This window comes from Dermacentor andersoni, chromosome 6 (genome assembly GCF_023375885.2).
Source record: "Dermacentor andersoni chromosome 6, qqDerAnde1_hic_scaffold, whole genome shotgun sequence".
In the NCBI taxonomy this organism is placed as follows: Eukaryota; Metazoa; Arthropoda; class Arachnida; order Ixodida; family Ixodidae; genus Dermacentor; species Dermacentor andersoni.
Window position 1 is genome coordinate 44,195,424 of NC_092819.1, and position 25,897 is coordinate 44,221,320.

General features: G+C 45.0%; 1 protein-coding gene across 4 annotated transcripts in view; it reads right to left on the reverse strand.

Moving 5' to 3' along the window:
• LOC140212798 (SEC14-like protein 2) overlaps window positions 1–25,897 on the reverse strand; it is a 73,280-nt gene that overhangs the window by 2,767 nt on the left and 44,616 nt on the right. For 2 of the 4 annotated variants that reach the window (XM_072288715.1, XM_072288716.1), the window contains 8 exons: window positions 10,081–10,143; window positions 9,264–9,354; window positions 6,110–6,204; window positions 5,735–5,813; window positions 4,804–4,884; window positions 3,615–3,701; window positions 1,994–2,103; window positions 234–522 (listed from right to left, as the gene is read on the reverse strand). In XM_072288715.1, the coding sequence (XP_072144816.1) occupies window positions 234–522; window positions 1,994–2,103; window positions 3,615–3,701; window positions 4,804–4,884; window positions 5,735–5,813; window positions 6,110–6,204; window positions 9,264–9,354; window positions 10,081–10,143 (895 nt within the window). Of the gene's footprint in view, window positions 1–233; window positions 523–1,993; window positions 2,104–3,614; window positions 3,702–4,803; window positions 4,885–5,734; window positions 5,814–6,109; window positions 6,205–9,263; window positions 9,355–10,080; window positions 10,144–12,124; window positions 12,169–16,892; window positions 16,963–23,997; window positions 24,129–25,897 lie in introns of those variants that run through there. The other 2 variants (XM_050170748.3, XM_055066208.2) reach the window with 2 other exon arrangements.

Sequence of the window (25,897 nt, forward strand, 5' to 3'; positions counted from 1 at the left end):
CCCAGCCTTTTTTTGCTTTCTCTTTCTCTAATGTAAGCCTGGTTCGCGATAGACCATCACCGCGTGGTTGCTGTGGTTACCATTCCAGCGTTCGTCATGAACGGTAAGCGCCTGAACATCAGATAAAACGCCAGATAAAGAGTAAAACGAACGACGTAAGAGAGGTTTTGCGAACACGGGCCCCGGTCCCCAGAAACGGAACAACTTTTCAGTGGACTTGGTAGATATCGTACATGTTCCGGCCCGCGCGCAGTGCCAGCTGCCTTCCTGTGGGATCTGACCGCTTGCGTCGATGCGTCGGAGAGGCAGCAGAGATTCTCCATCGCACATGCGCAATCCGAAGGCCACGTCTCCCGCGGCCGTCTGGAAACGCCAGCTCAGCTGCACACCCGCGCACGACACGTTCACCTGCAGCTCCCAGCGGTCCCGCCGACCTATGGTCTGCTTCTTGGCGCCCGGCTCGTCGAACAGAGACCATGTCGGCCGATCTGGGCCTTCTTCGAAGCGACCGCCGTAGTTGACCTGCACACGGGAACCAATTAAATGAAATGAGTGAGCTTAAGGTTTACGCGCACGTACAGGTCGAGGGTTACAGTCTAGCGTCTGCGCGTCAATGACACCGTAGGCTTAGAATAAGACGCGAACGCCGCAGACCTTCAGTGGCCCCGGCAATCTACAGCTATAAGCACGTGCTCATTGGGATTCGATTGTTGGCTATGGGGCTCGCATTCTGATGCGTGAGGAACGTAGAAACGCTCGAGTACCGAGCTGTGGTCTCAAGTAAAAGACCTGTATAGGAGGTGGAAATGAATCCGCATGCCTCCACTGCGGCGTCTCGCATAGTTTCCGCTGTTGTTTTATGACGTTAAAACCAATCATGAAAGGCAATAACAGCAGTGTACATGGCAGCAGAATATGAATACGCATTCAAGCAAAGTGCGCAGAATCTGCTTATATGATGGCGCAAAGCTCAAGGCCGTGACAGTTCATTAACATTCACCTTTGGATGTTCGTTCTTGTCTTAGTAACGCGACGCAATACTTACAACGCCAATTTTTGTATAACATATGCCTAAAATAACCTTACTAAGAAACTTTCACATATAGCAATATGGTCTTTTGTCGAAACACTGCTTCTGTATACATTTTCACGAAAAGGTAAAATTGTCAACCACCAGAGTGTAGCACGAAGCTAGAAAGCTTAGATTCCTTTGGTGGCGTTTCTCTTGAGCATCTGCGATTATAGTTATTCATTCATATGATTTGCGCGGAAATGGTGCCTTCGAGCCGTCTGTCATTCAGCTTCCTTTGCTTTGGATTATTCAGGTGTATTCTACCAGATCTTACCACTGTTGTCGAAGTTTCTTCGAATGCGTCACTAAAAGACACCAAGTCTGCGTGCGAGAGTACGCATGCTTAGATATTAAGGTCATATTAGGGTTAGTATTAAGGTTACGCTGTCAGAGTTTACGTGGGCCATGCACCCTCTCTCTACTTAACTGTCATTAGGATGCTAAAATTTGTCAAGTGTTAAGCTCATAGTGCGCGAACCATGTATTAAAACAGGCATTGTAAAGACAGCAGCAAAGCCGACGAAATCACTTTTACTGAAACATGGAGATGTCGATTACAAGCGTTCTTGACGCGTACAGCTGCTCTTGACATTGCGTGGGAGGCGTGAATTCATACTTAGACGTACAGTTGTTAACAAATTCGTGATTGGCTTCCCTTCAATTTCGTTAACGACTCAGACGTGAGTAACAGTAGTTGGTTAACGTTAGCGTTCAGCGCAAAAAAAGAAAAAGAGATACGAAGGCTAGAACGACGACAACTCAGTTCGCTATTGTATTCATTGCAAAAATCTAACATGTGCAACTCGCACCAGCTCGCCTTACAACGTGTGTCTACTATTACTTGTTAATGGCACAGCAAATTAGTTCCGGCATGCACGTGAATCTTACTGGCCTGTGCAAAGAGTAGTCAGGAGCACTGACCACGTGCCTGCAGCGTGGGTCTCCGTCAGGGCCGACCATGTCTCCTCCCCAGTGGGCGGGAAGGGAGGCTGCGCCAACGATGTCCACCAGCCGCTCCTTCCAGGCGTCGGCTACGATGGAATCCACAAAGCATTGCCCAATTTTTAGAGGAATCATTAGCTCGGGAGCTCTTATTAAAATACATGAAACGGAGAAATCGTTTTTTCTTGGCGACTCCTCCACAATATTGATGCGCTTCTGCATTTGAAACGAAAAGTTGAAATATACTGACTGTGAAAAACGGATTTCTTATTTATGCCGTCAATATGTTTTACAGAAAGTGCTGAGAATTACAATATTTCAAAAATTAAAAGTATTAGGTTCACAACTTTGTAACTCAGCAATAATAAAGTTATCGCAATTCTGTAAACTGCCCTTATAATATACGTAAAGCGGAAAAATGGATGTAATACGCAGGCCTCTGAAATATACCACCAATTCGTGAGTAGTACTTATGCAAAACCTTCGTAAACATTGCAAACATTTCCCGTAAGTTGGTAGTTCATACACAGATTTGCCTGCTTTAGGTGCTTTAACAGACGCAGTTTACAGAAGTGGCATACTTGTTTTTCGGTGGATAGTTACTTATTTGTAAACTACGTGTTCCAGTCTTTCTTGATGGTTAGCAATTTTGGGGAAGTTGAAACAAATTCCGAGCATTAATCCAAAATTTAACATGACCTTTTTTTTTTTTTCAAATGCAACACAGTTTATTCAAACAGGTCCAGCGGTTACCTCCTAAAAGCACTTCCACTTTTTACATGTGTGTATTTGAATAGAGGAATCGGAGTTGGCCCCGAGCAAAAGCTTGCGCTTAAAGGCGACCGTCTAACAGGTATACCTACACCAATATCACTGCCGCATATCTGTATCTTTGTTCAAAAAACGTCAAAAAGTTCTCGCCCTGACTATGAATTAGTGCATGGCTGTGACTAAGCTGATGTGCTGGGACATAACATTTATTAAACTGTGTTTGGTGCCATCCTATGACTCAGTCACAGCATATTTTTTACAAGACTAGCAAGAACTACACTTTTTGTTTTGGAAAGATTTGTGTGATCTTGTAAGCGCTTATCGCACAACGCATAGCAGTACCTGATGGCCCGATGAATTATATTTGAAAGTAGTCAACGTGGACCTTGTTGTGAAAGTTCTTACGAAGGATCGAGTCTATGCGATACCTATTCGTCGCCGTTGCTCGGGCACGGTAGGTGAGTATGACGTAGACGACAATCCTTTAGCCACTAAATGAATTAATCTCTTGTGTCTCTAAGGAATATTTAGCAGGAAGCTCCCAGAAACACACACGGCGATCGACATTTCCACTCCTACTGGCGTCCCTTTAGTACATGACTAACGTTAGTATGAAAGTGGCTGATGAGGCTCGTTAGCAGACATCTTTATGTAAATGTCGGCAGGCCTTCATGATGCATGTCGGCAGTAATCGACGATGGAATGAAAGCGAATTCGTCACACGTTATCACTATAATGGTTTTAACCTGCAGCGTAGGTATTGCCGTTATTGTAGTACCCTGATACCGCAGACCTAGGCGGAAACCAGCGTGGATATCGTTATACTCACCTTTTGCGAAGATTTCAACTTTGTCGGTCGTCCTCTGTGTCAAGAAGGGCCGTATCAGCTTCCACATGATGGGGAAAAAGTGGGGCGCTGCGCGAGACAGTCCACGAGCTTGTCGCAAGCAATGCTGATATCTCTACACCATTTTTCTCGTAAGGACTCGGTTTCTTGCACGATTTATAAGCTTTATGGGTGCTTATACAAGGTCTATGCTTTTAAATGGCTAAAAGTGGCCTTATTCCATTTGAATAACAAGAATTATTATTCAAGATTGCAGTGCATAAATAAGTTGATTGCAGCTCAAGAACTACGGTCCTGTCAGCTGCCCTAAAGCTAGCGCAGCGTGTTCGTGGATGATCAGAATCGAGAGAGAGAGAGAGAGAGAGAGAGAGAGAGAGAGAGAGAGAGAGAGAGAGAGAGCAATGACAGAAAAGGCAGGGAGGTCAACCAGACGAGCACCCGGTTTGCTGCCCTACACTGGGGGTGGGGGAAGGGGAACAGAAAGAGGAAAAGAAAGCGACTGAGCACTGAGTGCACGTGGGAGGATGCACAGGGACACCATAAACGGTTTCTTAAGCCGGCGCACTTCAACTTGTGCACAAGTGCACGAATCGCTTACACAATGACAGCGTAGTATGTGAACACGCCTAAAATTATACATGTACGAACTTACGTGCCTGCTATTCAATATGTCAAGAACTGAGCCAAAGATCACTGAAGCCACAAAGCTGCGATCTGTTCTTTTATTGCAACATGTTTCCTAGGAGAATGGAATCTCTTGCTAACTAGTGAAAGCTTTAATAAAGCCATGGTACATGTATGCGAAAGGAGCCACGAAAACACCAAGAATCCTCACACAATAAATATCGAAGTTGGCAGCCAGCGATTATACCTCTTGCTTGTATCTCCTCCTATAGGCTTTCCGCTGTGCAATGGTCAAGCACCAGGTAGCTAAGAAGAGACGTGTCTACCGCTACCTGCTGTTTGTATTTAATTAATCTGCTTGCCCTTCTTTGGTAATTAGTTAGTTGCTAAGCACCTTGTCACGCAATCAGTGATGTTCATGGAGCCGTAACTCCGAAATGACAATATGTGGTATCAAATGAGTGTATAGATAACAGAGAAAGAGAGGAGAGCAAAAGCCAATGTCAGAAAACAAGCCACGTTTCGGCATACTTATGGGTGTACTCACCGTTTATCATAATACACTTCTCTAGACACTCGGGGAAGTGGTCCTCCATCATTTGCAGCATATCCGTGATGGTCTTTACGGCTGCACTGCCAACGAGCAAATTAGCAACAAAGGATACAGTGTCCTACAGTGATACAGTGGACACAAAAATTGCGACGTAAGATATGTTCCGCGTCTGCTTTTTTTTTTAAGTGATATGATATAAGGACATGTTGACGCACAATTTAAGGCACCGGCATCTCCTCAGCTCTTGAAACGAGTCTAACCTACAACATTTTATGTCCATACAAATGAACAAAGAAAAGAGAGCGTTGGAAACTCATTTTGCGATGTTGCTAGTTAGCTCATATGCAGCTTAAATTAGGGAAGTTCTCGTAGATCCATTAATCCGATAGGAGGAGTACAATAGTCTTGTACTCAGGGCGCAATCAGAGTGAACTTATTGCAACTTTTGGAGCCGAGGTGTACGTCATTCATCGAAGATAGAGTCTAGTATGAGGCAAATCGTTATTCTAGCAGATGGGGCTTCAGCCGTCTCTTAGATTGTGCGTGAATTCTCCGGCGTGCCATCCTCCCCCTCGCTCCCTCCCTCCTCCCACACGCACAAACACGCGGCGTGCACGCATGTGCATTCAGCCGAAAGATTGCGGACAACTGAACCTCAGAAAACGAATTTGCGAGTAATTTGGGACCGTAGCCCGTAAAACGGTGCCATACGTTCTTTGCATATACTTACAGGCTGGAAATCAGGGTACCAGGCAGCATTGCGAGACTGCGGACATATTCGGCTTTTTCTCACATTCCACGGTTCGTACTGTATTGCAGTCCAGTATATGCAGTCCGTATACGCCCGCACGCACAAGCAAAGAAAGAAACGCTGGACTTGAAGCAAAGATTCCACTGGCATCTGGCAAGCTCCGCTGCTACTTACCCTGCCAGCTGTAGACCTGACGAAGGCTGAAATTTTCTACGTCAATAACCAGGTAGTGGGTCTCCATTTCAGCTGCTGCCTAAAAAAAAGAAGAAAACAAAAACAAAGGAGAGGAAGCAAAAAGGCCTATGGAGACAAAGCTATGCACTTTAGCTTTCAAGTAATGTCAGGGAGAGATATTCCTTCACAGTAATAAGGATATATATAGAGAGAGAAGAGTTAAATAAATGCAAGTTCCATTATGAAATTGCAATGATTATTTTCTTTAGAGTCATTGTAGAGTTCTGCCGTTGAACTGGCCGACCACACACAATAATTGCAGAGAGTTTGGTTACTCGCAGTTTGTAGGAAGTTTGGTTATTAGTCTTGGCTCACCTCTTTTGATGCGGATCGTTTCAGTGATTCCGCATATTCCAGCATGTAGATGCAGTGGCGCTGCACAACGGCTGGGGTTAGGGCTGCCACGAATGCTGCACGATGCGCAAGATGAGGTCGTAAGGCGAACAATGTCGTAATTAGGATTCTAGTCAGCTGAACGAACGCAGATAAGTTCAATGCCGTCTTGGACTGTGTTGTAGCGCGGGCAGAACCACATGTAGGGACACGGACAGGCACATTAGACAAACACACGTCGCTGTGTGTTTCTCTTGCGTGCCTTTCTGTGTGTGTGTCGTTCGGCCTGCAATACAACGAAGTAGAAGGTGCCACACAAACAAGCTCAACGTCATGTCTCATTGATACGAGTGGGGCAATGCAGTCAAACGTATGACAACACGGGCAAATCGCGCGCGTGCCGCAATTCCTCTTGCGTTGTCGTTTTGCTCTCCTATGCACGTCATCTTGTCTATGCCAACCCAGACTTCAATGCCAGTATTGTTAACACCAAGGTTTCTGTTTACGGTACATCAGCGCCAATAGATTGCAAACCAGCTTTCCCTGTGTTGCAAACACCGCAGTCGCCGTTTTTGGAGCATATAAATTATTTCTGTCGAGTTAACTTTTTGTCGTGTAACGGCACATGATATGACAGAAGATACATGCAGGTTCTACTTGTGCAGCACTGTACTGACACAAAATACTTACAGCTTACAAACGGGCAAGCAGAGGTGAAGACAGGTATAGTAGTGATAGACATACATAAGAGATAATAATCAACTAACTATAATCAAGAGGGCACTCAAACAACAACAAAAAGGGAATATGAGTTGAAAGTATAAGTCATATTTTTGTTAAATTGTAAGTTATACTTCAATTATATTTTATCATATTTGTATTACCCTTTAGGTAGAAGCTGCTTTTAATTTCACTGCGGGCGTGAAAGTAGAAAAGTGTTAAAGTTGGCATAATTAATTAATCCGTTTAGCCGGTAGGGTTATTTACCTGCATCCCTCCCCGAGCTTAGAACCGTAGCGTCACATTCAACGAGGTTAAACGGACACGAAAGACTAATATTAAGTCAACGTGGACTGCTGAAATACCATCCCAGAAACCTCGAAACGCTTGTTTCATGCGAAGAAGAGACTTATTTTAAGAGAAAATGCGTTCTGAAGCGTCCGCGTACCTCTAGCGCAGTTCAAATCGCCCGCCCTCCGATCGAGGAGTGGTGATGTCATGGTCTCATAGTGACGTTGCGCCCTCGGTGAGTAAAACGGCGCACGCAGACGGCGATGCGAATTTTCTGCGCAAAACGCAAACACGCGGCCAAAAACAGCCAAGACATAGCCGACAGCAGCGCGAAAGTGGAACTATGGTGGCTGGCGGAAGGGAAAGCATGCGACGCTAAGCTGGTTATTTATTTTCTGACGCCAACTTCAACGCTCGTTGCAACGGACGACCCTGACAACGACACATTGGCTCGCGATGCTGGGCTCGACTTCAGTGATTTAAGCACTGATGAACGTGACCTGCTGCTGGGGGCTCGCGCTGCCGGCGTCGTTGCGTACTACTACGACGGCAACTGTATGTCATGGCTGTACATATGCGCATATTTGTAGCTTTTCCTTCGTGAAAACCAAATGCCGCACTCACCACCCCGTCTTCGACCTGCATTTGTTCTTGCGCTTCGGAAAATGCAGGCAAGACCGACGGAACAGCGCTACAGGAAAGGACTGCTTTGAAAGGCACTCCACGCGACTTCAGTAAGTCAGCGTTGAACTCGTACTCCTCTGGACAAAAGTGCAGCGAGCACACTATGCGATTTTTGGGCTCTTTGCCAACGCGCTGTGGCAGAGGTACGGCACTTAACCACTTCGAACGGAGAGGTTCATTTGTTGGCACACACTGATAAGTAACGTTGGATTCGCCGCTGCAACTGCCTTTGGCCAAGTTCCGCGGACCGTTCGCACATTCCGCAACATCACATGCACGTGGCATTCTCGCTGCTTGTTCCAAATGCAAGTTTCGCGAGCCAGCAGAACCAGCGCTGCACGACGCGATAATGAAATAACTGAAACTCCAAAGGGCGCGCGGCGCAGAGTCGAGCCAAAACGAAATCTTTCGACCACCCGTACTACTCAAGGGTAACGTCAAAATGTTATTATGCGAAGCATATTACTAGAGCTCAACTCAGCTCCTCAGGCGCGGCGGTGTCGCCTTCAATGACCTTTAGTGACCCCATGCCATACCACGTGACACCGTGACGTCACGACAGAGGAGAAACGGGGCTCCAACTCGCGCCGTCGCTCGCGGCGTCGCGGCGGTATATAAGCAGCTGCGCTTGTTTCTAGGTGGCTTTGGCACAACTCTTGCAAGAAGGGCTGGGTGGGAATCGAACCAGGGTCTCCGGAGTGTGAGACGGAGACGCTACCACTGAGCCACGAGTACGATGCTTCAAAGCGGTACAAAAGCGCCTCTAGTGAATGCGGTGTTGCCTTAGAAACGAGCTGTTTCTAAGGCTCAGGCGTGCGTCGCTGGCTCAGGCGCACATTTCGTTGCCGCGCCGAACGCTGCGTTGCTCGACGCTCACCGCGTCCAATGCGGGGCGCGTAGTCGCTGCGCCGTAGCCCATTGTCTTAAACCCCTTGGCGGGTCGACGGGAACGCTGTCGCGTTCCACTCTTGAAGGCGAAGCAGAGTAACGCATGAGTTGTTTCTTCGTCTAGCCGAACCAAATATAGCCAAGCAACAGCAGTTCACCAGGCTAAACAGTGGTTCAACAACTAAAATAAAGGCTGGTATGCTTCGCATCCTGGGCTTAACCTTAGCTAAGCCACAGCCATTTTTTTCTTAGAATCGAATAGAAGTAGACAAGTACCTATTTCTTCCGTCTTATAATCTAATGAAATGATCTTTTTAATACGAGTAGTTGAGTACTAGTGACATAAATTTTGATGAGGAGTGCCCTCGACATCGGGCTAGTACCGGAATGTCGCTGGGGGGTCTCAAATCGTGTCATGCATTTACCTCAATTTCTCGGTTACTAAAGCTCTGTTCGCGATTATATTGAGGCCTTAGGCGTTCCAGAGCATTGCTTTATCACTTTAACTTGACTTCATAGTAACCTTTCGTGTCCCATTAAGGTCAAAAGTCACCTTTCATGTCGATTCCCGCCGGAATAAGCCACATCGGCCGTCCATCCTTGCACGGGTGAAGTATTGCTCCTGGGAAATTCTCCTTCACCAGCTGCGGTAACGTAAGCACGTTGATTAACCGCACTTTCGTTAACAGACTGTATAGCTCAGGAAGCAGCCAGCAGCTAGATCTATATTTTTACTCCTAATTTTTTTTTAGATATACCATTGAACTTTATTTACGTACAGTTGACGGGTAGCAACGATCTCTCATGGGCAGGGAAATGAGCGTGCTGTACACTTTTCGGACGCTTACTGAAAATTGGATCGTTGCAAAAGCAATGAAACTATATGGCTGATAAGTAAGATGCGGGGTCTCATTTGATTTAACCACATTTAATAAAAGCGTCGTCGCTGAATACGTGCCAATATCTAACAAACAATTCGTAAATCGCAAGATAAGAACGCATGTACCGCCACAAAGACAAATTTTGTAGTTGTATCAAAGAAATATTGTCGCTGGTAACAGCTCCATAAGGGGCGTATTTCTCGGTACAAACAGACCCTACTGAGATGCGCCAAAGCTTGATTACGGGGACAAGCGTAGATTGAACGGTCCCGTTTAGGACCAGAAAGCGAAGATCATGGGCGATTAGTTACAGCTAGCACTACTGACTGCGTGCTCGTATAAGCACAAATGCCACAAAGAAACATGGACAGCATGGACGCAAGAACGCAGACAGAAACGCGCTAGCTGGCTCAGCAAGGTATCGCACAGTAAATTTAGGTACATCGGCCACTACATGCATGCAACTATTTATCATAGCAGAAAATGTACCTCCGGTATCTTGTAGCTGCTAAATATGTCGTCGACGCCATTTTCCTTACGCCATTCGAGGTCCTGTGAGTCAAGAATTACGGCGTAAGCAAACGTTAGGAAAAGAAACAGCAATGATGAGCACGTGTACCTTAACAGATTCTACGTGATTCCAGAATCAGATATATATATTAGCCAGTTATTTTTTAAAAGCAAAAGTTTCAAGAAACAACGAAGGAAACCAGAGGGATAGAGATTATCTGGTGTGTAGCACGCTATCTATCCTGTCACAGAGGAAAGGACTAATTCGTCTGAAACAAAACATACCATATATATACAAAAAAAAAGAAAATATGTGCGCACAAGCGTGATGCTGGGGACATTGCTTCAGACTTGAGACATAGTGAACTAGCGCTAAGAAGACGCGGAATGAGAAATAGAAGCACACAGCGCACGACTCTGCATTTCAACGGAACTTTTGCGCGGCGCTGATGCATACACACACAGGATTCGTGAAGATGCGTGGAGCCCCGACTTGCAGAAGTAACTTTCAATTTTTATTTCCCTTTCCTTCGCTCTTACACAGAAGCTATCGGAACAAATCGATGCGCAGGTTATTTTCCGTACACCGATGCTCTTTTCTGAAAAAACGCTTCGAATATTTATTTGTGATCGACCTGTCTCTTGGAGCCGTCTGAGCACACGATTGCCTTGAATCTGAGCGTCGCACGAGTACCTACCGCAGTGGTGAGCCGAATGGCCAGCAGCCACTAAAGCACTGACAGCTGCCCTGTGTTCCCTCACGTGATCGCTCGAACACCGACCCGCTTGTCCAATGTAGGCACTTGCACAATGTCTCACGTCTCGAATACGCGCCAACTAGCCCAGCTTTCTTCCCTCCCTATTTGATATATTGTTCTAGAGCGCGAGAGGCCATTGACCTTTTTTTCTCGATTATTTCAAGCAAACATGTTACCCAAACGATGAAGGTGCATTGAACAGCACGTCCTGATAGTACGTTACACGTTATCAAGTGGCCTGCAAAATCTGATAAAAACAGACAAAGATTTGTCAAAAACTGCATCTTAACGCACGCTTTAAGAAACTGTTAGAATGCCAATGTTCTGCGAACAGTATGTCAAGGACGGATGCCTATAAAGTGGACTTTTATGGTTTCTGCTGAACAGGCATGATTTTACTGCTGCTCTGCTTCAATTTAAGAATTGCGTCACACGCCTTCAACAATTAAAGGGGTACTGACATGATATTTATGACTAGTCATTCTTGACATCAAATGAAGGTAGTAGAGCTCTAAACCCTAGGGAAAAAAAACCAGTGACAAGTGTCAGAGTGCAGTAAATAATTTAACATGATAGCTTTTCCACCGCCAGTTTCGGTTTCGTTTCCCACGAGGATACTGTGTCGTGACGTCATGGGACAGATGGTGATCACGTGGAAGGAGGACATTGCGACGTTTCGACACTCGCTCTGGCTCACTTGGCTGTCTTGAATGCTGCTACTCGTTGTGAGAGCGAATGCAGCAGCGTTCGGGGCGACCAAGCGAGGCGGAGTGAATGTCAAAACATCGCAAAGTCCAGACCCTACGTAATGTGTCATGACGTCAGGACCAATACCCTCCTGGAAACGGAACTGAAACTGGCTGTAGGAAAGCTACTAAATCAAAATTATCAACAGTGTTCCGAGGCTTGTCACTGCTTTATGTGGGGATTAGAGGCCTAGCCCTTTCATTTAACGCGACGAATGAATAGTCGAAAATATCCTGTCAGTACCGCTTAAAGCGAATAGTTATGCGTTTAATTTGTGGATCTCTTCAGTTATTTGGACATTGCAATTTCTTAAACGCGTAACTTTAGCCTCTTCAGAAATACACCTGAAAAGACGGAACAGCGCTATCTGTTACAGGCGATGGAAAATGACGTGGTTGAACTGAAAAAAAAAACATTACAAGAAAAGAAATTGGTATAAGGGGATTCAAGCTATCTGTTTGGCCGTGGGTGCCTCTCGCATTGGGCATTCTGACATTTGAAGAAAGAATGGTACTCACGTTACGGTACATACGCTCCGCCTTGGATACATCAAACTCTCGGGCTAGTTGGGTCGTGCCATATGCGATGAAAATACACAAGAAAGAAAAAACAGTTTACATGCGTCTGCGGTTTTGGAATCCAATGATAATGTATTATATGACTGCATTATAGTAGCTAACAATACTTGTTAGATGTAATAGTATGGAGCACAAACTATTCATGATCGTAAATCGTACTTGCAATTATAAATATAGTGTACAATCATACCAATAACATGATATCGTTCTATTGTATTCCATGAGATAATGTTCTGGATATGTTAAATATATGTGAGGTTAGGTGGATTCAAAATAAACAACTTCGTGATATACTTGTGCGTAGGTCAAAATTAGACACGTAATTGGTTTGCAGCACAAATGAACGCAACACAATAGAAAAATTTGAAAATGTGATACTTTCTCGCTGTGACTGTGAACATTGCATTGTCGTGTAAAGTATAATGCCTGCTATTGACTCAAATACTATTATTTCGCATACGAAAACTGACGCTCACCAATTTCTAACGAACGCGTTAGCTATGATTCGAGAGAGTAATTGTCTCCTGCAAATGATTCGCTTCGGGCACGGGCATACCGATGGTCGGAATTTTGTGTCGAAGTATAATTGACACAATTATTCAAACCGCGTGCACATCAAGTAAACTTAAACCATTTAAAAAGAAGCAATATTTCCGCATAACGCTGTTCGTAAAAGCGCGCGCGTAGGTGCCGCCCTCATGACAAAATAGGAGCAAGACAAAAAAAAACATGAACTTTTCCTAGGTTCAACTTTTGATGGGGGTTACAGCTGTGCAGCCATCGCTATAGCAGCCTTATGACGCTTACCGACTGCATCACCCCGAGACCTAATACAGATGGACTGATGCAGCTCATCCGTCAGCCCGGACCACAACATGTCGTAAGGTTCTTTTTTTCTGTCTATTTATTGGCTCATTCTTTCCGACGTAACCATTTTTGTTCATGGTAACCTCAATTCTGTTACTATCTCACTGGGCGCATCTAAACTGTTCATATATATATATATATATAATGTCAACGAGAAGAAAGGAAACAGAGGCAGCTCGAATTTTTAAGTCATATCCAAAGTAGCCAACAAACAATGACGCCAAAATACAGGGTGTCCCAACTAACTTCAGCCAGATTTTAAAGATGTGCAAATGCCACGTATACGGACAGAACAAAGGTAATATTGTTTGCCGTCGCTTTACATGCCCAAACTACTTTTTTCATTCCGCCTAATTACATCATTAGCCTTAATTAATTAATAAACCTCTCAAATATTATACTTAGATTAAAAGTGTAAATGAGAAAAATGTATAGTAACATGACAAACTCCCGATATAGCTTTATGTTGCTCAATAAGTGCTACATAACGTGCTTTTCGTACATGCACATAAAAGTGTTTTTCGTCGTAGCACCTCCTGTCGTCTTTCTTGTCCGTGTCAATCCAGCGCCATGACTTCAATTGATGCAACGAACCGACTAGGCCAAAAATCTGCACTCTTGTTTTTCCGAGCGTGAAAGAACCCCGCAAATGCAGGCAAAATTGTCATGCGACTGGCCGCTAAAGGCACTTTTCGTGTGTTCGCGGGCTTCTTTCACGCTCGGAAAAACTTTTATGTAGCACGTATTGAGCAACAGAAACCTGTGTCGGGATGTATTCATGTCGCTGTACAATTTTCTCATTGACACTATTCATTTATAATGTTTGAGGAATTGATTGATTATTTAGAACGAATTATGTAATTAACTAGAATGAAGAAAATAATCTGAGTATCTCCAAGCAACGGCAAAGAACATTACCTTTGTTCTGTCCAGATACGTGGCATTTGCATATTCTTAAGCTCTGGCTAAAGTTAGCTGGGACACCCTGTATCCACTTTCATTTTCATTCATCTTTTCATTAATTCAATTAAGAACTACAAGTAATTTCCCTTTGCTGTCCCTGGTGTCATTGTTTGTTGGCTTTATTATGTAAACGAAAGAAGGGGAAATGAGGGGCTGACCACATCATGACGACAGAAAGCAAACAAACAATGAAGCCAAGGAAAGAATCGGGGAAATTAACTGTGATTTTAAATTGGAATGTAGAAAATAATAAAAAAAGAATTGGAGGACGCTTAAACTTCGCCTTCAAGAGTGGAATGCGATAGCATTATCGCACCCCGTTCGCACCGCCCACTCATTCGCTCGGTATGCTCTTGAGTCACACAAAGACATAGTTATCACACACAACACTTCTAAGTCCACAGCACAACTTTTTTTCTAATTATTTGTTCTAACAAGTGCTTCTCACAATCTACATTACGTCAGCGCAGCGATCACGTCAGAGGCGTCCAGCATCGGACGCTGCACCTAGGAATCGCGCTGTGAGCGGAAAGAGGAGCCGCGTCGCCTAAACACGAGGGTTCGAGTGACGCGCGCTGGAAGTTGGAAGGGGAGAGAGCGAGAATAGTTATTAAACGCAAGGGTATTGGGGCATCCTCGCAGCGGTCCCCGCACGACCCCAATGCGCTCAAATGAGACGAAGGTAAGAAGCGGGCGAGTGGCGCGCCACCTGTCGGGACTGCGCCGTACATTGCGAGGAGGGGGTCTTCTGTGTTTCCCGTAAGATGGCTCTGCGTGTGCGCCAAGCGCAGAAGAAATGTAGCAGAAACGTACTTCGCGACTCGTTTAACTGCGACTTCTGTAATTTACAGGCTCATAATTTCCCGATATACACCGCAGTATAACTTTCTACGGCACATTTCTAAGGCAACACCACATTCACTAGAGGCGCTTTTGTGCCGCTTTGAACCATCGGACTCGTGGCTGAGTGGTAGCGTCTCCGTCCCACACTCCGCAGACCTTAGTTCGATTCCCACCCAGCCGATCTTGTAAGTCGTTTTTATTTATGAATTGCTTACAGCGATTTTTCACTCACGGCCAATGCCACCAACGCCGACACCGACGACACCGGCTCTTCTGTGACACGAGCCCCTTAACGCTGTCGCGTCAAAAGGGAGATGAAAGTGGACGAAAAGATAACTTGTCGCCGGTGCAAACCGAACCCACAACCTCCGCATTACGCGTGCGTTGCACTACCGTGACGTAGTTAGTAGCGCTAACAAGACTAACGAAAAAAAAGGTTGGACAGGACAGAGTGCTACGGCGACGGCTATCAATTCTTCCACTAGCTTGGGTATCTATTTTTACTAGATCTAGTATGTAGTATGTAGTATGCAATATGTGGAACATATTGCAATTTACAAATTCTAGCCGGGGAGTTCGCAAGGTTGAGCCACTTGGAACGAATTCTCAAGATGACACCAGTTTCGAGATACTAATTGTTGAACTTTGCGGAGCCTTAGCGTTCCAGTTACTTTGGTGCTTCAGAGCATAAAACGAATTTTCTTTAAATATTAAGTGGAACAAACAGTGCATTATTACCACAAGTTTGACGGTGCATACCGCGAAAATGGTGTCATCTACAAAAATTTTTTTTCAAGTGGATATGCCTTCCAGTTTCACCCGCTACAATTTGTAAATAGCAATATGTATCATATGGTAATTAGTTTAAAACTATTTACCAGGAAAGGGCACTTATTTCCTGGTCGTCTGCTCGGCAGTTAAACGAAGATTATTTAGAGCCATTGCATGAGCGAACAATAGCGGCAGATTTGACTTGCCGCATTGTCCTGACATGCACAGTGACATAGGCTTTCCTAGTGAGCGCGGGATTTCGCGCTCCATCGAGCACATTTGACCTTGCTTACCACGCGATCGTCCTTGTACGTTTCAGTTGCGCTTCGAACTATGAATACGTACAAGCCGGCACGGTTTCACCACCCTTCGGCAAATCAACATGGCTATTCAGACGCTCCGTGTAAAATTACGTCTACATGCGCGCAGTAAAGTCGGGTCTAGTTGGCGTTTGAGTCAGAAACCCAGTCATCGAGTTGAAGTAAACGCTAGCGTGTCGCGCCGAGCGAGCGCCGAGGTGAAACTGGTCAACCCACCTGGAAGCGGTGTTTCCTCTGGCGCAAACCAAATGGCAAAATGGACGTGAACGCAGTCGTGTCGTGATCGATCAGCTCGACGACTAGCTCGACCCGCTCGCGTCAAGTTCATGTAAAGGAAGCTTCATTAGGCCGCTTCTCTGCCTTTCAAGAATATTCGTCCCGGATACTCTGTTGACACATCTTAGTGCACCTGGTGCGACGAGTTCCGTCGTCCGCAGTTTGTAAAACACTCTCCTAACCTACGCAATATGTGCTTGCAGCTGACCAGTGTTGTTGGACATTCAGGAAGGCAGGAAGGTTAACGTGGTTTCTCCTTGCTATAGGTAAGGTAAACGCGGTAACAGGGGTAGCGGTAATGAAAGAAGTGAAAAGTGTCCTCTTCGCATTCAAAGACTGATAGCAATGCACCATTCTGAATACTGTATGACGTAGAGTGGCACAGCTAAGGTGGCACACTCAGAGAGCAAGGTCCATACCATAGCCACACACCGTATACGATGATGCCACACAAACTATAGACCCCGTCGAAGCACTTCTCAACGTTCTGCAAAGGCTCTATACCAGCAATAAGCTCGCGGCTTTTACGAGTACGCATTGATATGACTGCAGTGGGTAGAGGCATGGGGGAACGCTCCAGCGTTATCACACCACAGACCGCCTTTCGATGGTGTTGGCGTGATGAAACTCGTAATGAGAATGTCTGTAGCGACGATTCGCCCGCTCACCCCGTAGCCAGCGCAGCAGGAAGGCATCCGTGTGCGAAGGCTTTTTCACGTCTGCCACGGCTTCGCGGAGCTGCACAGAAGACAGGACCCCGGATTTGTCGGTCGGTTGAACAGTGCGCTGATAGACCTAGTAAATAACAGCTCCAACAGTATGGATCTTAAAATAACGGGAAAGTTTTACAAAAGCCTAACCAGTAATTTAACATGATTGTACAAAAATGATATTAACAGAATCCTGGGGTTTTACGTGCCAAAACCACGATGTCATTATGAAGCAGGCTGTAGTGGGGTGACTCCGGATTAAATTTGACCATCAGGGGACCTTTAACGTGCGCGCGATGCACGGAACACGGGCGTTTTTGCATTTGGCCCCCATCGAAATGCGGCCACCACGACCGGGATTAGATTCCGCGACCTCATGCGTAGCAGCGCAACACCACAGCCGCTAAGCCATCGCGGCGGGTAAAAAGTGATATGAAATGAAACAACGACAGCGTAAAATTGCCTTCGCTGTTGACAAAGCAACTTGCTTTAAAACAGAGACCTTCTAGCGTGAAATCTTTATTGTGTCATTCAAGGCTTCAGGGAAGCGCTGTTTGGCTACTTCTGGCCCTTGCTCCAATAAACTCGAATCATCATCATCAAGGCTTCAGTGAGCGAATAAACATTAAAACTGAGTTCTGCACAAAAAGAATGAATCAGACGCTCTTGAAGCTAAGAAGAGAGAGAGCGCGATTCGAAACATACGTGAAGACACGGGCAGCCCTATAGCATGAATAACAAAATATAATATGCTGTTTTTGTCCCCGTTAGGTTGGTATGGCAATCAATATGTGTAAAATTACTAAACATTTCAAATAATTTCAGTTCAGGTCGTTGCACGGATGATACTTGTCATGTTGTTCGACAAAGATATCTGACATGCAGCTGTATTATATTTTAAAACAAATTTGCCATTTAGGTGACTACTTCTCGAAATGTCAACTCAAAAAAGAAGAAAGAAAAAGAACGAAAGCAAGGAAAAGTACCATGGACCGTAGGAAGCACACAAGAGAAAAGAAGGTCGTGAGAAGGTCGTGTCAGCACGTTAGTACCAAGTTCGCATAGCCGTTAGTGCTAAGCTCAAGAATGGAAGCAGTTTGGCTTTCTTCAATAAAAATAATTGGCTGACAACTTCACCAGTGCTGCAAAGCTTAATTTATTGTAATTTGCGTGTTTAATACAAGTTTAAAATGACTGTGGGAAAGTTTTTGTTGAGAACTTCATGTTATATTTTATCTCTACAATGAGTAGCAAGCAGTCTAGCTTGTTCCGAACAGCTATAAGTCTCCTTCTGCATTCGGTCCCTAAAACCTGAGTAGCGTTGATAGCCGATAAGATCCCAGGAGGGCGCAGTGGTGCAACTTATCCTGTATTCTGCGCATTAACAAAATAATCGAAATTGGCGAAAATGATAACTATTTAGCAACTTCTGAAACTTCCCTTTTCTTCGCTACTTGATAATCTCGAAGCTTAACGCTACAAGTTGTATTAGAATCGGTATTCATTTAAGTAGTTAAGTAGGAGTAACAAGATATGTTTATGCAGAAGGAGGTACCGTAATTATAAATTGAATTGGAACCTCCTGTGCGTAAAGTGAAAAATGATTTAAACGTCACAGCCGTTACAATGCACAGAACTTGTAATTATAAAGCCCTCTTAAATTTTATAACATACAAATGATCGAAATACAAGATGTGGCTTTGAATAAATTGTTAGCTACGAAAAACTTCAAAGGTACAATTTTGAATAAGCGAAAAAACACCACCGCAATGTTGCAGAAAAAGGAAGAAAATAAAGACGCGCTGAATTAAGTGCATTGCACAATAATAGGAAATATCATGATAAAGAAAGTTACAAGTTGTTTTAAGAAATGAAAACTTAGTTATATTTGTAATCGGTTAGGTTTCTACCATATGGGGGATGCTACTGTGTTTCAGAGTTATCAGGCTGAAAAAGGTACCGACTGCCGTAGTTTGTCCGAAGCTGCTACAAAATGAAGTCCATACTTTCTGCAAATATTGCATTGTTAGTATCAAGAAGAGGAGACGTTCTTGATATGATGGATGCTAGACATTATCCTTTGATACACCGAAAATAAAAGGCCAGGGTAAGTAAAAAGGTTGGTTGCACTAAGCGTATTATCTGCCCGTAATTGATAACTAGACAGACAACCGAGTATATATGGATATTCCGCTAGCTTCAGATGAAAAAAAGAAAGCCTCATCGCACGTCATTGGTGACTCTGCAACGTTAGTTTCAAGCGAGTGAAAAAAAGGCGTTTGCTGGATTACTTCTGTGCTAATCCAATGGCGTACGTTTCAGCTTAGCTCGATGCAAGAAGCGCGTCGTGCCGCTCCCCAAACTTCCGCCACTATCACTTAGCCGCAAATCCAAAGCACCAAGTCACGTGGCAGCTTTGCCTGAAGACCCAAGAAACTTTCCTCGTGTCGCCTGACGACAGTGCCATGCGCAGCTGTCCCGCAAAGCTTCTTAGCAACCGACTTTGAACAGCAGAGCACTCCACGTTCCAGTAGATACAATCGCCAAGTTCCGAAACTCTTTGTTAGTGGCTGGCCATTGCAGTCAAATTTAGATCTTTCGAAACGCAAGAAGTATTTTCGCCTTCAGAAATGACACCATGTAAGAGTAAGTGCATCCGGAACAACCTGGAAAGTATGTTTTCTTTAGCGATACGAGGAAATTATGTACGTTATGTTGTAGGGATAGCAAACTTGTGTGTACCCTATGAATATTCTACTCAAAGTACGGTAGTTTAAATAATTTTGCGAGCATTTTGGTAGTTCATCATTACTTTTCTAAAAGCGTACTTAATACGATGCATTAACTTTAGACAGCTGTCGGTGGTATTTTGGGCTCTTAAGAATATTTTGCAATATAGTACGATTGACGTTAACGAGTTGTCAGTGCAGAGATGCACTTCAGTCTTATGTGCTTGATTCATAACTGGCACTACATGGACCATCGCCGCGACGGCCGTCAACACGACACAATATATATCGCTGGCTCCAGACTAATGTGTCATACCATCTGTAATAAAATGGGCGCCTAAACAGGATAGGCACGCCGTAGTCTTATTACCTCAAGACAGCCAGCGCCACCCGCTTGGCATATCGAGTTCCAACGCAAGACGATGTCATATTTAAAGCGGTAGCTTTCTTTTGCTCCTCCCTCCACATTTCGATTTGTAATTTTCTGGTCGTCTATGAACAACTTGGGAGACTAGATTTCGTCAGTAACCACTACAAATAAATAACATAAATAAATAGAAATGTACGATGATCGGCTTTCAACCCTGGCCCTCTAAGCACATAAGCTCGAGCCTCTAATCATTAGATCACGGTTCTTTCTTTTTGTTTATTTCCAGCTTGGCTACAAGCCGAAATACGTGTTTATGATCCCAGATCACACTCGTTTTGTATGTGTTAAGGCATGGACATTGACCTCCCATTTTCATCGCATTCTATCATCTTATGCGCATCACGTGCTTAGACAACCATTTACACTACGTATTCATTCACTGATAAGTTTTTAACATCATAGTTTCTATATGCCAACGGACTCTCTCTGACCGCATGCAGCCTGAGTAAGCTTCCAATTATTCAAAATCACGTTGGCATGCCTGGTTGAGCGGAATAAACTCGAAGAGTGCTTACAAAAGAGCTTACAGAAAGTCAGCGCGCCCACCTTTTAGATGACGATGAAGAAAGAAGTTAGGGGACCCGTTCTTTCCAGAAATTACGCTCTTATATTCTGAGTTTTTCGTGATGCGAAAGCGTACATTGACTCATTGAGCGAAAAGCCGGCGTCTGTTGTCCGTAGCAGTGAAACGGCAGCTGAATTCCCACTGGCTGCAACGTGACGTCACGAGTGCGCCTCGACGGAGCAGAGAGAGAGAGAGAAGAAAGGGGAAATCCAGGGAGGTTAACCAGACGGGAAGATCCGGTTTGCTACCCTACGCTGAGGAGAGAGGTTGAGGGACCAGAGCGAGCGAAAGTGCGCACCTGCTGCCCCGCTAGCGCGCCAGGTTTTGGGAGAGGAGGGAGGGCGTCGCGGCGACGCCACGTCACTCTCGCTCTTGCTCTCTGAAGCCCGTGTTATTCGCGCGCTCTTTGTGCTGCACGCAAGCCTGCGTTCTAACGGCACCTCGGTGAGGCCACGTGAAAACGCGCCAAGCGCCTAAGCGTACTCGGTTGCCCGCGAGGAGTTCGCACTCTTTTAAAAAAATGTTATATACTTTTGGGCTTATCTTCTCCCACAACGATAATCACCATCAATCTTACCCGCATTTCTTTAACGCGGGGAACCCAATACTTCTAAGTCACGAACGGCTTGCGCGTTATCACCGTGGCACAGCATTCTTGACAGGAAAGTAGCGAGCGCCGAGTTTTCGAGAAAGGAAGCGCAAGAAAGCCAAATGACAATTGTTGTTGTGGGACGAATATACACCCCAAAGGGTGCAAGCGTTTTTAAGAGCCTATATCAAAGGGCCTCTCAGCGGCGTTCAATTGGACATTAATGCTTTCGCATTCGCAACTCACAAGAAGTACTTAGGTGCGCTCGGGGTTTCTTCGGTTACAGTCTTAATAAGAATACTTGCAAAACCACCTGCAACTTGCCTATTCCCCCTTAGTGGCTACGAGTCATTCTTGGACAACGAACAGAAATTCGCTGTGGGTCGCTCGTCGTGTTGTTGGTCTGTGACGCGTTTCTACAAGGTCAAGCATGTCATATGCAGGGATTTACTACGTTCTTAGCCCAAAAAAAAAAAGCGCCTGCCCTAGAATGTCCACCACGGTGCTCAAGGAGAACGATCGTCGCTGAAATCTTCAGCACGTGCGTCGCCGCAGTGTGAATGATTTAGCAACCGTCAACAAATCCTTCTCACAAGGCCATGCCCGCGCTCCCCCTTTCATACCCAAACATGGCTCTGCCATATCGACGCGTTTTTTTTCTCCCTCCTTCGAATGGTCGAGATGCCGATCAAGTTTTGTTTGTTGCTCTAAGAGGAAAGAATGTTTCTCTAAGTTCTTTCCCTGCTTCCATTTATAGCATTGCGTGCACAGATGTAATCGTCTCCACGTGTCGTGAAAACAAACACAAACAAGAAACCAAGAGGAGCAACTTGTTTCTCGGAGTGAAGGCTGAGCGTGCATGCCTAATATATGCAGTGCTAGGGGAAAAAAGTATGACAGCGACCTAGGCATTTCTTTGCACAAAGTCCTCCAGCTGTTGTCACTGAAGCCAAAGTTACAGACCGGTGCGAATGCTGTCGTATACAGTGGGGAAGAATCACTTAAAGGAACCTTAAGGGCTGAAGGGTTGAAGCAAAGGCTAGCGGCTATAGCGCATACGAACCATGAGCGTGAACCGTCGACACCTAAACTGTTTGTTGTTTTGCGATGGTTTGTTCAAGCGATGTTAGATCCAGTGACCAGTGCATTCTTTATCGACGTGAGAAATAAAGTGGAGTTGGCACCAAGAGATCGGGCCGGCTATTCATTTTCACATAGAAATACATCACAAGTCACACATACTACCAAAAGTAAAGCAAAGATGTAAAGTGACATTACAATAAAACCTCAAAGCATGAAATATTACTACACAGAAATGCAGCCAAAATGCCACCGACACTATAAAATTTAGACACACTGCAAATGCTCAGTACGCCCCAGGAGAGACAAAGTGGCAAAAATCAGTTTCCGACCAAAATCGCATATAACGTCATGCACGCATGGAATGTCATTTTAACCTGGAGATATGTCCGTGCACTTCTTATCCTAATATTGAACCCCCTGTCAACATGACTAGCTTCCAAAAACTCTTCAAGAGCAACAAGTGTTCGTTTCTGAAGAATAGCTGTTCGCCATGTACTCACGCGAGAAGTGCATTATCTTGGTGGGGCCATCATCATTAGTTCTATCATTAGTCTACAAAAAAAAAAGTTGACAGTGTTAATGAAAACGAGTGTAAGGGCTTATTATTCCAAAATCAAAAGTTGGGCCTCCAACGCCGTATAACCCACTTGCGGGCAATTTAGACCACCTGGCATTCTTTAATGTCCACTTTAATGTCTGTACAAGGGTGTGCTTGCATTTCGCACCTATACATATATGGCAAGCGTGGCTGAAAATTGAACATGCAGCTTTTACGGGCTCCGGAAGGCCATATTCATAGACGTCGTGGCCGCGTGGCTAGGCTTTCCTGGCTAGCTATTAAACTGTTCTTCGAGATTGTTGATCCTAAACGCACAATTAAAAAGCACAATAAAAGAAGACGATAAAAAATAGAGCACGTGCGCGTTTACTATGTGCGCGTTTACATGCACACGCGCGAGAAATGCGGCGTAGCGCACACCTGAGCGGAATAAAAGCAATGCCCGTTTAGGAAAAGTTTCGAGCTGATTAAAAGATACTGTTTTGGAGTCAGAACCCTGGTCAAATTGGTAGAAAGAGCACTGTTCCTACAATTTCAAATCGCGCAAGCTTTACGTTTGGAGAACAACGAACAAGAAATTGTTATAAATCCACACGTTCTGACGTTCGCACTGACACACAAATAAAACTTTCCGAACACCTGCTTGCGCACTGAATCTCGTCAAGGCCCGGCTCCCCATCGGCCAGTACAGTTAAAGCTGCGGCGAAAAACGGCGAGACTTGTACAATTTTCCTATCTCCGCGTATTAGTCAAATGGTTGTCCACCTGAAGGATGCACTCGACGCAATTGAATTTAGCACGAAACTATATTCTGTATTTGTAAGGTGTTTATTCTTACTACCATTTCAATGTTTCAAAGAATATTTCTGTCTCGCTCGTTCTACTTCCGTTCTACTTTTTTACTTCTACCCTTTATACTTTTCCCTTCCCTACGAAGGGTAGCAAACCGAATTTCTGTGGTCTGGTTAAACTATCTCCTTTCTGTTTACTATTCGCACACACACACACACACACACACACACACACACATATATATATATATATATATATATATATATATATATATATATATATATATATAGCTTGACCTGTTACTGTTCAGTCCTACCTTGTCGAGAGCAGCCTGCTGACGTGCGCTCAAGTCGCCCAGGTATCCGCTCATGGCTCCAGCTGCTGCGAGTCCACGCTGCACCGCGGCGGTCGATCGACTGACTGCGAGCGCGCGTTGGCATCGACGCTAAACGGTTGTCAAGGCTGCGGCGAGCCCTTTCCGCGTGCGCTGCTGACAGAACAGCAGAGCAGATGCTGCTTCGCCGATTGGCTTTCCAAACGTCCACTCCATGCGGACCAATAACCCACACGAAGCTGATAAGGTTCATCTCACCTCCGCCTCCGTCTCTCATCTTCGGCTTCGAGTTTGTGAGACAGAGAGAACTTACTGGGGGAATATTGAAGCCCCTGCCTGACGGCAAGCTCAGTGTCAAATGTTCTTTACCGACCAGGGTATCTGAGAAGATGATAAATAGTTCTCCACTCTGGGCGCGTCCAGCCTGGATCTCAGAGGCCGAATTCACAAAGATTTTCGTTCGGAAGTGCTCTTTGCCAGTGGCTAGTCCCCTTTGCTAATATTACGTCTAGCATTAGGATTGACGTGGTATGTCTTTTTTTTTTTTGTTTGGGGCAATTCTAACGTCAGAGCTTTTTTGAGAATATGGGCTCAGATTTCCAACCTGACAAGAATGTGCGATCATTATAGTGTTGCAGAATGTGAAATTCGGCGAGTTGATTAATATGCTTCTTTAGAAAAGAAATATCGCTAATGATAAAATAAACAGTGTTAAGAAGCAATAACGGGAGAGCGCCCGTACTGTGTGCTACCTCCCATGTGCACTCTATTTCGTCCCTTTACTGGTTTTACTGGTTAAAGTCACTAACTGCTGGGCAATGCAGCGTTTTTTCGTAGCCGGTGATCTGTAAGCTTTTGACGCCGACTGTGCAAGGAAGCTTGCAATAGTGACCATCAGCTGACGATCCATGCATTCAAAACAAGGCGCTTTAAGGAGGGTAGGCACGTGATGTGTGTGGGTGGACGCAGACGCGGCGTGCTTTGGAGTGAAGGCACTGGTCCAGATCCAGGACGTCAAGTCTGTGATAAAACTGTCTTTTTTTCTTATCTAGAAAGCGTTGGGAACACTCATGGTTGTGTTTCTATGGTTGTGTCTATAAAGGTGTGATGCCCACTGTAGAACGGTTGGGGCTTGAACACGATCTACTGAGGAGGAGTGTAAAGAGGGTGCCATGCGCGAAGGCGGCTTAAACAACCTTTACGAACGACGTTCGAATAGATTCCTGTCTTTCGATTATCCCTCAGCGTTTCAAAAACCACTTTAGTTGCATCGTTGTGTTGGCAAGCTGCCCTAGTATGTAACTGGAACTGAGTATTGTGTCGCCTAGACCTGGCGATGCTGCAGTAAAGGGGCATATTGCCGAACTTCCACTGGCGTAGTCCGCGCCGTGTTAAGAAACACGTAGGCTTCGTAAGCATTTCTGACTTGAGAATAACTATTAAAGAGCAAGAAGACAAGTTGGTACTCAAAACAAGGGCTTTCGAAACGTTTTTCTCAATTCGGTTTCTATCCAACTTCCAGTCACTGTGTCAGCGCCGTCACTGCGAAGAAATTTTCCTTTCAACGGGTATATAAGAGTAAGGTGTGATCGATTTACACAAACACGTTGGCCCCCTTCGTAACGCTTTGCGGAAGCCGAAACAATGCAGGATAGCCAGCCATTTGCAGAATGCGCCGCATAACATCCTCTGCAACAGTGTTTGGGATCTGTATAATTTTTTTATTACACGCCTTAGCATTCGTAACTCCCGAGCACAAATGAACGAACTTCATTAAGTGGCGAGCAGCAGGAGGTTGTTATAATATTTTAACTGCAATACTTGGTGCCACATGTCTAGCGCTAAGTTATTGTAAGCGTGCTCTAGCCCACAGCCAGATCAC